This window comes from Trachurus trachurus, assembly GCF_905171665.1.
Source record: "Trachurus trachurus genome assembly, chromosome: 5".
Lineage (NCBI taxonomy): Eukaryota > Metazoa > Chordata > Actinopteri > Carangiformes > Carangidae > Trachurus > Trachurus trachurus.
The window spans coordinates 16,907,777-16,921,787 of NC_139896.1; the positions used below are offsets into that span (position 1 = coordinate 16,907,777).

The 14,011-nt window shown below is 40.2% G+C and overlaps 1 protein-coding gene across 2 annotated transcripts in view; it reads right to left on the reverse strand.

Moving 5' to 3' along the window:
* Positions 1 to 14,011, reverse strand: part of LOC310986560 (copine-9-like) — a 35,265-nt gene that overhangs the window by 18,473 nt on the left and 2,781 nt on the right. The window contains exons 3-6 of one of the 2 annotated variants that reach the window (XM_083972509.1): positions 10,549 to 10,595; positions 8,376 to 8,479; positions 5,734 to 5,773; positions 4,177 to 4,253 (exon numbers count right to left, since the gene is read on the reverse strand). In XM_083972509.1, coding sequence (XP_083828635.1) covers positions 4,177 to 4,253; positions 5,734 to 5,773; positions 8,376 to 8,479; positions 10,549 to 10,595 — 268 coding nt within the window. Of the gene's footprint in view, positions 1 to 4,176; positions 4,254 to 5,364; positions 5,425 to 5,733; positions 5,774 to 8,375; positions 8,480 to 10,548; positions 10,596 to 14,011 lie in introns of those variants that run through there. The other variant, XM_083972508.1, reaches the window with a different exon arrangement.

The window sequence follows — 14,011 nt, forward strand, 5'->3', positions numbered from 1 at the left end:
ATTTTTCTATTTATATTTAAGTATCTGACCTGCAGGACTTGTTTGTTCTGTCTTTGCTCATATTATTTCCTTTTTTCCTATTGTTTATTGTTAAGCAAAAAATATTCTGTATTAATTGTGATTTTGATCTGGGAATGGCAATGAAGCAGACAACTTGCTCATTGGTGAGTGATGCAATCCCTGCCATACTTTTACCCTCATTACACTAAAGAGAATAGCTAATGGAACCATGCTGCAAGCGTCCTGATGTAGGAGGCTGGTGTTGAGAGAATTTGAAGTCCTGGCTCAGACTCAGCTCATTGCACATTTACTGAGGCTATTTTAGGATGGTTTCTGTCCTTTCTCTTAAGACTGATTCACCGATTAATAAAGGATCAATTCAATGGATTCTATAGTGTTCATACTGAAGTGTTATAGGGATGTGTTGGCTTCAAGCTGTTGGCTGGATGTGAGAGAACAGACATAAATCTCCAGAGACAATCTGACCTCCTTTTGCTGCTCCCGTGACGTGCGGTTGGTGGTGATGGAAAGAGTGATGGAGGAAGATATAAAACAGGGTTTCCCACTGCTGAGCTAGAGTGGAGCCAGACGTTTTCACATTTCAACAGCCTGCATACACTTAAACAACACAACAGCAGAATCTGAGCTGGAAATGTCAGATCTTTTTTTAGATTACTTTACCTGTTGGTCCATCATACTACCATGGGGATGGAGGAGCTCATATCTCCCCTCTCTTTCCTTGAACATTTTTTGAATATTATTGGGGAGTAAATTATTCTTGGATTTGTATATTATTTGTGCAGTTTTAATTTTTACTAAGTCAGCAAACTTTAATACCCTCCATTTGATAAACAGATTATTGGTGTGGTGGTTGTATCCTGCATGATTTACTATCCTTATGGCCCTTTTTTGCATTTTGGAAAAATGTTTATCGACATGGACCATTTATATGGAAATTAACAGTATATTATTATCTAGGGAACTTCTCTGGAATATCTTTAACACAACTTCCTGCCAGACCATCACACAGTTATTTAGATATTCAGTCTGGACAAAACTGGTGCAGATCAAGGAGCTATACTACTAACAAACACTACTAACAAAAGTCTGTAAGAAAAGCACTGCTACATTACTACAATGCCTTGGTTGAGGCATCCTGAACATGCCCATGCAGCTATTAGGACGACTCCAGGGAAGACCCTTGATCTCATCTGTCCTGGGAACACCACAGGATAACCCCCCCCCCCACACACTTTTTCAATTAACTTCTATATTTTTTCCCTATATGATATCAGTAGGTACAGTATAGACTATACAATCAGCTTGCGTACAATTAACACTTGTGCTTCATTACTACTTCATAACTTCTATTTTAATACAAAACCACAGACACACACACAAATCGACCATCCTGGAGACAAGGAGACTGTGGCAGTATGCTCTGGCATCTCCAGCTAATTATCTATTTGGACTAACTTCAAACCCCACGGTGGAAATTATGTTCATTGTTTATGCAAGTCTGAGCATTTCAGTGTGCCAAAAAGTCTGCTCACACAGTGAGAGCAGGAAGGAATGAACAGAACTAACTGGGAATTGAATTGAAAAGTTTTTTTTTCTCAGTAACACAGCAACTTTTATATCAAACAACACTGTCATAATGGGGTGGCTCACAATGCAGGAACTGCATGAAATGTTGAAGGAGACAATCACAGTGACAAATCCACAATTTTTGTAAAACTCTCTGAGTTGTAGTATCTTTTAAATCTTTGTTTTAGTTTTACCATCCTAAATTCACTGTTAATTTCTGCTTTATAAGGGTAGTAAGCTTTGTGTCAAGAAACAACATACACACATAAGGCAAGTTTGTAACTAGTGAGAACAGTGACTAAAACAAAACGGGCATGTAGCCTGCACTTTCCCTTGTAATAAAATGCTAAAACGCTTAAAAAATTGTATACATTTAATGGACAGTCATAGAGTTTTGGGTTTGCAATCTGAATAATAGATTAACACCAACGATTACTGACCAAATTTAAAACTAGATTGGAACCTGTTATAGCAACAAGCAGGGTTAGTCTCCAAAATGAGTGGTGTGAGGTGGCTCTGGGATGGAGTTAAATACTGCTTCGCTAGCTTCCTTGTATAAGCCTCTCTAGCGTTGGCGCCTCTTGCCTCATGTCTGTTTTTTGATTTCCTTCTTCTGACTGATCTACTGTGACTCAAACCACTAGTGCAAGTTAAGTTTTGGATTTTTGGTTCAATGGTCACAGCAAAATATAGGTTTCATGATGAGGGAAAGATGGTTATGTTCATAAATGTGCCATAACGTGACATTAATGTGCCAAACTTGAAGAAGCTGCATCAAGGCATTACAGAAATATGGCAGTACAGTACGTTCATCTGATGCCTCTCAGTCTTTGAGAGTTTCTCATTACAATGTGAGGATATCCAAGCCAGAAGCTCTATACGTTAATCTTTGTGATGAATTTCAATAGAGCAGGATATATTATATAGTCTTTTGATCTGAACTGTTGTCTGTGCCTTCTTTGTATATGTTTATTTTGAGGTGTGCAGACAGAAGGTTACCATGGAAAAGAGACTTCCTGTGTGGGAGACTCTGGCTGCTGCTAAGCCCTGAGACGGAGCTACACTTTATGATGAAGCAGCATCATAGGGCCATATCTGCGTGTGTGTGTGTGTGTGTGAGATGAAGTTTGAATTAAGCCCTTGGGGACTCTAGGGATCAGAGCGTGCGGGGAAATTAGTTGAGGCTGGTCGTGAACCTTGACGGATCTCCTGAAATTCTTTTTCCAGGCTTCCCACTCCTCCATCACGGTCCATGGCCTCTTAGACCACCACAGTTTCCTGCTGCTCTGTTTGACAAAAGTATAAATGAAGGGATTCAAACCAATCTGGAAGGATTGGAGGGCTGGATTAACCCTCAGGGCAGAAACAAGTTGCAACAACATACTCTTTGGCTCTTTTGCCCAAACACTAATCAACAGCTTTTCCATGAGCCTGTATTGATCAAAATGCTACAAAAAAATGTTGGTAAAGGAAATCATCTTATCAATCTACATATTTTTGTCAGTAAATAGTAGTTTTGTAAAAAATAAAAAATAAAAATAGATACTAATCATAATATAAACAACTAGCTCTCACTGTGTTTGTGGCTGTGTATTGAGAGTCCCAGTAGCCACTGTACTTCATGCAGGACTCTACTGTGGAGTATGTTTCCCAAGCACAGGAGTTGATTCAGTTTGGGTGGATGATTGTTATTGTTGACATTTTTCGTCTAAAAAAAGAAGAGGGTGCTTTGTGACTCGATGCTTAAGGTGGGTTACACTTCTAATCACGTCCTCCACATGCTAAATGCCACAGGGCCCCCTCTCTGCACACCCGACATCTGAAAATAGATCTTCAACGTGGCTCTGGTGTCATCTTAAGCACAGGAGAATACAGCGGCATACTGGAAACCGTTTATAATAAGAAATGCAGTACACAGGCATAAAAAACTCTTTATGCTTTTGGTTGCCCTGGGAACCATCTTGTAATTAAAATAGGACAATTTCTATGTGTGTGTGTGTGTGTGTGTTTCCAGTGTGTACCTCTGTGCTTTGAACTTTAAAGAGGAACTATATACAGGATTTGTAGCTTAACTATGCTACATTTTTACCTTAATTAAACAGCTTTGGAGTAATTGTGATGTTTTAATAAATGGCTTAACTTATTACGAGGGAGAATGGAGGCTCTCTGCCTTCTATGTGCGTCTCTTGGCTGAAAAACAACATTGCAAGATCAGCGCTGCCGCCCCGATGTCCCAGCTGACATGGGGGACCGTGACACAAACACACCCCATGACCCGTAACCTCCTGTTTATGACAGATGAGACTACACACATATACATGTTGTAACATCGTATGTGATATATAACGTTATGTACCGCTCTATTTGATTGATTTCTCACTTTGTTGTAAACAAATGCACATGGCCGAGAGGAGGGTTAGCAAAACAGTGGAGAGCGACCAGACTTCCACACGTTCCTCTTTAAATCATTTTATACTGTAAGAGTATATACAGTATTTCCTGCCTACTCAGTTCCCTAGGGCCTAGGTGAACATTTCTGTTAGTTTTGAGATCACGACTGTCCAATCAGTTTGTGTTTTCTGTACTCACGAGAGTGTCTTTTCCAGCCTGCTGCCGGTCGAGCCGATGATCTCCCCCAACGTGCAGAACATCTGACCCAGGAAGTCCTTCACAAAGACCAGACCAGCACTTAGTTAATACCACTCCATGTAGCTGAGCTGTGCACACACATTAGTGCTGGATAACTATTAACTGTGATATATTATTATTATCTCTTCTACATTACGGTCAGTGGAGACTCACATGGTCATCATGGTGATTCAGTGAGAACTTGAGACGTATATTTGGGTGTGTGGACAGAAGGGACGGGATCAGTGTCAAAGTGTTGCTGAATTGTCCATTTATAACTTTACCCATCTCAAACAATAGTGCCTGTTTAACATCCCTCTGTTTAACCAGGAGTATCTATGAAGAGACAACAAGTTGCCAAGGCTGCGTGTTTTCTACAATGATCTGACAATGATCTTCTCACTTAATTATGCATTGCTGACCATCGGCAGCCCAGCGGTATCAGTGGTGGAGTTGGTGATGAGTAGGTGGTGAATCTGAAATCTAAGTAATGTGCTATTTCTATGAATACATACACGTAATATTACAATATGTCCTAGTGAAAGATGCAAGGTGGGAGGCCTCTTCAAGCTGCTTCAGTGTCAGATGTTAAAGGTCAGAGCACACTGGAAACACTATTGAGCATTGGGAAGCAGTGAAATGATGACTTGTCAGATTCACAATGTTTATATGAGTTACAACCTGGTACACAATGGCACCATGTTGGGAAAATGTTCAGTTCTGGAACTGAATGGAAAATTATAAAAGGATACGTTTTATATGCAGACAGTATACAGTATGTCAGATTGATTTGAGCATCACTGTTTGTCATGAAACAGGACAGAGCTACAAAATCTCAGGTAAAGACAAAACATGACATTTCCCTTCTAAGTATTTTGTAAATCCAAAATTCCTCCTTGCTACACTTGAAATTTAAACTGCCACATGATGAAGTTAAGATTCACTGGGTGAGATGTAACAAATGAAAAGAGAAAAGTCAGCAGCTGCAGCAGGAGGAGAAACCTGCTGATCTGAGGCTCCGCCCAGCGTCCACAGCAAGTGTCTCACATCAAACACACCTGCCGCGTTGCATGCTACAAATACAGACTTAAATTCATTTCTACCATCTGCAAGCTGTGCAACATCATTAAATTGAGGGATGCATCTTACCTTCTGCTCATCCAGGTAGGTCAGGCAGTAAGGAAAGGCAGACACAAGTTAGAGGAAAAGCTGGAAAGACACAATGAAAGCACCAAGTTGATATAACAATAATACATTAATTCACTAAGAAAGGCAAGAAAGGCTGCTATCCTCCATATACCATGAAAGTAAAATACTTTTACTTTTTCTCTTACAGGATACAATGCAAAGCCTATGAATAAAGGAGAGCAAACATTTTTAAATGAATAAAAACTCAGGGCAAAGAATCATCAATAAAGAAAAGATATTTCTGAAGATGAATTTCAACTCAGAAACGCAGTAGAAAACAGACGGAGGACAAATGACCTTATAATATTTTCAGTTCCTCAGACTGCTTACATGTTTGGAGAGGTTGGAGCTCCTAGTGTCCACATTGTACCTGCAATTGAACAAAAGCAGCAAACTTCAGGGTGGTGTCCTTTACAATATACTTTTATTATCACCTCATATAAAGACATTCATATGGGAAAAAACAGAGAGAGATAGAGAGAGAAAACATTAAATTTCATAACAAAATGTAAGCACTGGAGGAGTACGTCTCCATCATACCATCTTTCCCTTAACCATAAGTGATACTGTTACCTAATACATTAATCAATCAATCTGTTCTGGTCAGCAACAATCCTCACTGATGCTGTGGCATTCAATATGATCGATTGGTACTGCAGTTTAATGTGAATGATTTACTGTAACTATGAGAGAGAGGGGGCCAACCTAACATGAGTGGTTACAAGTGTCATAGATGGGCCATAACAAACACCAAGCTCAAGCAGAAGGCGACTCATTAGTATGTTTGGTACCATAGCTCCTCAGGCCTTATATCAATAACTGTCTTTGTGACTGGATGGTGTGATCATATCATCTGATCTGCAGCCTTGCTACGTTAATTATGTCATGTCATGTTTTAATCCTGTCATAATGAAATGGATGATGAAGTAAAAAAATTAGAACTGTCGATTCATCAAGATGGCACATTGTAATTCACAGTGCAGTCAACATGTAAAACCTAATTAGACTTTACTGCACGGTTAAGGTCCGGTTCAATCCTTTAGGGTGCTGACACCAAATGTAGAACAGCACAATCACTAGTGGTTGCCATTCAAACCTGTGCTTTCAGTGTAGTGATATTAACACTCACAGCTGGGTGCATGTTCTTCAAGCATTGCTGGTATTAGTTTAGTTCCCCACTGGGCTGGCCTGGTGGGTTTGTAAACTCACACTGTTTCAAGTTAAATTTCTGAGGCAGCCTCCTTCCTCTTTAATGCTGCACTCGGTCTGTTTTGTCGAGTTTGAAATCTGTTGGAAGACAACTATCTCCAAATACTATCACACATCTACATTAACTTTGCTGAAGAGAAAAGGATTTAACTTCAACTTGTCGTAAGGTAAAAATCTGACAGAAATATACTGTAAGTCAATTATGTCAATGTCACAGAGAGGGTCTACTCCTGGATTTCTTGCTGAATAATTTATAATATGTACTCAAGAAACAGTCTTAGACCAACACTATTTTGGAAAGTTTGATCTTTGCAGTTTTATCCAGTCAATAAATGACATTTGTGATATTTGGGGCAAAACTTGTTACATTTAATGTCACAATGAATGATGTATCTGCTTGATTACATATACTTGCTGCTACAGTGGAAAAAAAATATAACTACCAGGTAAATGTAGCACTCAAACAATATAATTTCAGAACAGAAATTACAAGTGGCCATACCTGAGATTATGTCCTGCTTTTGTTTGTCACCATACATCAATTCAGTCCGTAAAACCCTCATTCTTCAATAGATTACTTTGCTCCACATCTATATCCATTGTGACTCAAGGGTGCTAAAAATATCCTAGGTGGAGAGGTGGGTGATTAATAATTGATTTTGTCTACTGGGATGTTCCCTTTTATTGGAATACCCTCATAACCCCGTATCAGGGAGACCACAGCGTCCTCCTGGGACTCCATATCTGGGCCAAGCTGGAAATAGAGTCAACATCCATTTATTTCTGCCTCTACGCTGGTGTTTTCCCCCCATTTTGATGTGTGGGAATGTGAAGCTGTATCTACAACAGCAAAGTGACCAATAATAACGTGCTCAGATTTTGTAACTGAAATGTTGCCCCCCTCCAAAAAAACAACAACATACATTTCAGACAAAGACTGAGCTGTGATTTCATCTGGATTTAAATGATTGGGCACTTATGGAGAGAGTGAGAGGGGTTGATGTGTAGCAAGGGGCTACAAGCCGTACTCAAACCTGGGTTGTGGAAACTCAACAAGCTCCACAACGGTTTCACAGGATCTCTCACAGACCACAACCTCGGTCTGGGATCCACAGTAGTTGACCTTTGTTTGAATCTACTCTCTCTGCTCTTTTGTTTTTCCTCTACCTCCTCTGGTAATAATGATACATGTGGCTGAGAAGTGCTCCTCCTCCTTGCTGCAGTTCCTTAGCAGGCAGCAAGCTGAAGCTGCTAACCAGTTGTGAATGTATCATCAGTCAGTCAGTCGGGAACATTCACGATTATAGGGCTGGGCCCACTATTAAAAAGTTGACTTGAGATATTTCAGTCTGGACCAAACAATAGACTGTCAGTGTTCTCCATAGACCTTGGGTGATAGATTAAAAAAATGACATACAGTAACAGCTATTCAGATGACTGAAGTACAACTTAGGCTTTAAGTTTAATTAAACGTAATTGATCAAATCCTGATATCACAAAGATCTACACAGGTCTGACCCATCCACCAGGAACTTTTCCCTCCTATCTTCAGGCTAATTATGACACACATGGGCACAGTGAAGAGCAAATGAACTGCCTCTATGCTTTTAATTCTTTCATGGTGAAGAGTTTTGACTGGGGGATAGTGGGTATGAGTCAGCGGGCCAAAATAAGAGGAGGTTTGATTGAAGTCATTCCCTGGTTTAACAAAGGAAAAAGACAGCAGTGCTGTAGAGAGAGAAGGCGGAGATGTTCCCACTTACACATCAAAGCGAAGGTTCTGTTTCTCTTCAAAGAAGAAATCAAGGACAAATTTCCTCACAAAGTCGGGGTTCAGCGTATTATCGATCACTTCTGTCCGACCGAACTAGAGGAAAGACAGAGACAAGAGCAACAGAGAGGAGGACAAAGTCAACCCCACATTGATTGATGTGTCCACAACAGGGTGAGAGGGAAGTCTTATTTTAGGGCTGGTAGGTCTGTTTGTGTGCTCCAAGAGATGTTTCAGCACAGACACAGGGCAGAGATGAACATTTTGTCATGTTTACGTCACTGAACGTGTGTTTAGAGATTAAGCAAATAAATACCTGTGAATAGCTGATTTATAAAAGGGGTTGTGCAGCTATTATGCAATTAAAAATGGTCACATCTATGTGATGATACACACCTGATCTCTTTCTTTCTCTTTCTTTCTTTCTTTCTTTTTATTTATTACAACCAAGGCAATTTCACAATTTCACAATATCATCACAAAATTTCTTTAATTGGTTGGAAGGTTAAATCCAGTTAAATCTGAACTTGTATTAGTAATTTAACATCTATTTAATGAAGGCTTTTAGATAACAGAAAGGGGTGTGAAGAATAAAGATTCACTGCTGAAACTGGCTGCTCAGAGGATGAGCCTCTACATACTCCTCTGTCTCACCGAAAGATGCAGGAAAAGTACTTGGTATATGAACCTCTGAGTCCTTCCTCATTTAGTATGCATCGCTTTATGAATAAATGTCTCTGGTGAGTTGTGTCACTTTCAACATGATGCAACACAGTCGTAGTCGTCGTAGTAGCATCAAATAATCCCAGAGTAAAGTGAGGCCTGAGGTAGGTGTGTGCGTGTGTGTGATTCTCAACAGCAAAAAAACCAGCCTGACTTTTCTCTCGATTTGATGCTGCTGTTATCTGTAATGAAATGTGCGTGCATGAGATATTAAGAGGGAAAAGAGGACAGAAAGACAGACAGAGGGAGAGTGAATATGTCCCAACACATTCAGAAATTCATGTAACAGCCATAACATGGAAAGAAAGTGTTGGTTGAAATGAGGATAGGATCGTTGTTGTTGTTGTTATTCTCCACAAGTTGTTGTAAAAAGTAGGTTAGCATGGCTGTGTGTGCCTCCTGTGTGTTCAGCTGGCATTTGGGCACTGCCAGAGACGAGCTAATGAGGGAACCTAACTCACTTAACTCAGTTACATATTACTTTTTATGTATCTTTGGGGCCATGGCACTCCAAATATAGCATTTAATATTTAAAGGTGCCGACCGTATATTATACTTTTACAGTGTTTTATTGAAAGTTTTTATATCCATGACGACTGAGATGAACCGTGCTTTTTGTTTTCTCCTTTTGTTGAGCAGGTTTGTCGTTGCAGTACCGTCTCTGTCACCCACACAAAAAAATCTAGACGGTTTATTTTTGGCAAACCTGCGACAATTAGTTTTCTGCTAATTGCATCAAAAAGTTGCCCACACTCTACCATATGGTGACAGTATACATGTCCTACGCAGGCTGCTCCTCTCCTTCTTCTGTACGCTCACAGAAAGACGCATACTAGCGCTCAGGGAGACTGCCAGCGTATGAAGTGGGCAGCTGAGTGGGACCTTGAAAGGATAAGGAAGATCTACAACTGTGGCTACGCTCCAACCTGGCAACACAGGCCTAAAGAAAGCTCCTCTGCTCTTCAATCGGCTCAAAATAAGGCACAGAGGAAAACACACTTACAGGCCAAATCATATGCTTCAGTTGTTGCAATGCACAGTAAAAGGCCCTGGTATGTTGCTGGCAAGAGGAGGACAGCTCTGGCTCACAGCTGAGGTAGAGTCAGTGAGGAAAGTAAAGTTCTCCTCCTGTGATGTTCTCAGATGAACCTCTATCTTCTCGCAAAAAGCTTAGAAGAAGTTCTACTTTACAACCTCGCCCCCGATTCACATTGATTGCATCACAATAGTGTTTCATTGGCAAAGATTTTCACTTTCGCTCGTTTGCACGTGGCAAATTTGGCAGTTTTGTTCGAGAATCTCTTCAAATTAAGTACAAACATTCACCTGGATTCAAGGAAAAACTGATTAGATTTTAGTTGTCAAAGATCAAAGGGAGACATTAGTTTTAAAGCAGAGCTACATTCTACTCTGAATTTAAGGTTTAAATGATTTTCACTCACCTCTCTCCACTCTTTGGTGCCCAGACCTTGAACGTACAACACCACAACTGGAAAGAAACAAACACAGGGACTGAGGTTTACTTTTATATATTGTATATTTTAAGATACATTAGTTTATATAAAAATAATATATAAATGTATGGGCTGCTTAACGTGATGTAGGTAGTATTTTTTACTTTGGATTTTGGTGTTACTGCAGGTTACCAAGGCAGTGCAACCCTATTAAAAGACAACACAACATCCCTCTCACCAGGGCATGTAGAGTGTGACCACTGTGCCACAGCTCGCAGTTACCTTCTCAGCAACGACAGTGGGCTGCACCTGCTGCTCAACACTGGTCAGAGCATCTCTTCCCCGTTTGTTGAGGTTTTATGAAAAAACAAAGCTTCTTTTGTTCTTCCCCTTATAACTCCTCATCTTCTCGTCACTTCATCTGTTCTCTTCTTGTATTACCAACCACATTTACTTTCCCACAGATAAGCTCCCTTGTTTCTTCTTTACTGTAGCTCAACAATATGTTCATTTGCTGCTCTCTATAAATCCAGCAAATCAAATTTAATTTTATGTTTGCAGCCATCAAGCCATCTCTTTCCAAACTCTCCATAGCGGAATCGATTACAACACACAAAACCCTCATTTCAAGATTGCGGTTTGCGTGTGTTTGTCATTTAGGCAGTCATTCTTATCACCTGCAAAACATCCGCTAACCAAACAGGAAAATTTTACCGCAAGCATACAATTTAGCGCTCCTTATCTAAGTGTCATCTACCACATGTAGAGACAAACAACCTCACACACTCACATTCACAACTAAAGGGCTTCCCCCAGCTCATTGCCCAACTTACAGTAATTTGAGCTAAAAGAGCAGAAAACAAATCATATTTATTTCCCTATATTTATAATTTATCACAATTTCCAGGATGTAACTCAAACTGTCACCAATTATTGACTGCAGCTCTAAACTGAGTCAATTACCATTTAAGTCATGAATTGACCAGGGGGAACTGGTTTGGTCATTTATCAGTAGCTGTCAATGCTGTTTGACATTATCAGCAGGTATTGACCCCATTCTGTTGCGGCCGGACATATCGATCTGACAGAGGACTCTAACCTGGGACATGAAAGAGCTGAGGGGGCACTGTGGCCACAGCAAGTTCAGCTTCCCTCTTTCCCCTCCCTTTGAAGTTGAACACCCCTCTGAACCAATCATTACCCTGCACCAGGGCTCTCCGCCTCTGCCTAGCTGGACCATGAGGTGTTGTTAGGATCTTGAGAGACTGGGGTAGATATGCACTAGTTATTATCAGGCCTACGCAGTGGGCAAGGGACAGAATGTGATATTTCAACCTCTTAAATGCCACTAAGGGTCTCCTAACACCAAAAGACATGCCATTTTTTTAACGATGTGAAGCAGCATGGGATCATGAAAGCTGTTTTCTTCACTATCACAGCTGATGAAAATCCGTCACGTGACTGAAATAATGTTTATGGAAGGTAGTGTAGGCTATTCACATATTATGTTTTGTCACAAATTTTTCTTGACATTGTTGCATTCTCACAAGCTCCAGCCCAGAAAGTTTTTATAACACTGAATCATGGATCAAGACATGAGGCTCCACCTAACCAGCGTTTCTCCATTGATCAAACCATGAGGCTCTGTTAAAGGGATAGTTCAACATTTTGGCAAATTAGCCCATTGCCATAATCCCTATAGTTTTAGGAGTAGGTTCATTAGCTTTAATTGTCGGTGCAAACTATTTTTAGAACAGCGGAGCAGAGCCGCTAGCTGCTCAGAGCTACGCTACGGAGGCTCATGGGATTTATCGGTTTCCATCATCAAACTCATCAAATACACAATCCAACAACTCCAGAACGCTCTCGTGGACAAGTTGTGACCTGCACATTCACCACACTATGAGATAACAACGGAACGTTACGAAACAGAGTTGTTTTAGAGGTAAATTCATACAAAACCGCTGATGCACGTTTCTGTGGGGGCAGTTTTTCGGCAAGCAGTCTCTGCATTTGCCTTGAAAACAACTTGGTCTCATAATGTTCCGTTATAGCGTGGTGAATGTGCAGGTCCCAACTTGTCCACCAGAGCGTTCTGGAGTTGTTGGATTGTGTATTTGATGAGTTTGAGTAAATAGCTTGCACCGACAAATAAAGGAACAAACGAACCTACTCCTAAAACTGTAAGAATTATGGCAATGGGCCGACTTGCCAAAAAGTTGAACTATCCCTTTAAAGCCCGACTGAGTGGTTTTTTCCCCCGTCTGAAATCTTGATCCATAACAAGTGACAGATACAAACAATTCAGTGAAACAAAACAAGAATGATGTCTGCTGTCTCTGTGATGATGCAGTGTTTTACCATAATTGAATAAAGGATTTCTCTAGATTTGAAAGTTATTGCAAAAATAAAGGCTGCTGTAAGGACACAACTAAAAATGACATACAACATGGGTCTGTTCATTTTTAAACATGTGGAAAAGTGGAAAAGCATATTATAACTTTCAAATATCTTCTCAGTGACATACATTGAATACACATACATCTTTAAGTAGCACATACATGTAACTTGTAGAGTCCTCTAAATGACTGAAAGTGAAACTGATGCAATTGACTTTTTAAACAATAGTAATATTACAAAAGATAATAGTATTGTTTATAATTAGTAATGAGCAGGCTATATCATTACTGCTACTGTAGTAATAGCGAAGTGGGCCAGAGTACATCTCCGGATCAGCGCTGCTTTTATACAGCTGCTTCAGGGGAAATGAATTATGGGTTGAAGATTTCAGTTGGATTCTACAAAGGCAGAGTGAGCTCATCCCACTGTGTCTACACTCAGCCCGTGTTCAACATTAATAACACAGTGAGTGGTGCAGACTGGCTGGACCAGCAACAACGAACTGAGCTGTCACATAATAACATGTGTGACAGCACAGCTAGCCGAAGAGCCTGTTCCTCACTAACCTCATTTAGTGTTGACACAGTGGGCCGAAACAATCCTTCTGTTTTTGTATGATCAGAATAAATAACAAATTTATGTCTATTTCTTATTTTTCCGATGTGTCTATAAAATAAATAATGATATCTTTAAGATCCGAGGCTGTTTGCGACACATGCCTATGCCCTGAGGCTAAAGCCTGGTGATGTGTGCTGACAATGTGGGAAGAGCATTATGTGTCTATTGCCCTATATGGTGTAGCTATAGGTTCAGTAAAGCTGAACCTGAACCTTTTTGACAGCCACATCATTTATTTAGTCATTCTTTATCACTTGCAAATCATGTTTTGTGTCTGTGAATCACTTGTTGTCTATAATTCCCTTTGTCTTGCTCCCCACACTCTTCTTTCTAACAGCTCAGTGTAGCATCTCTCACTGCTGCTTCAAAAGGTTACTGTGCGTATATGTGTGTGTGTGTGTGTGTGTGTGTGTGTGTGTGTGTGTGTGTGCGT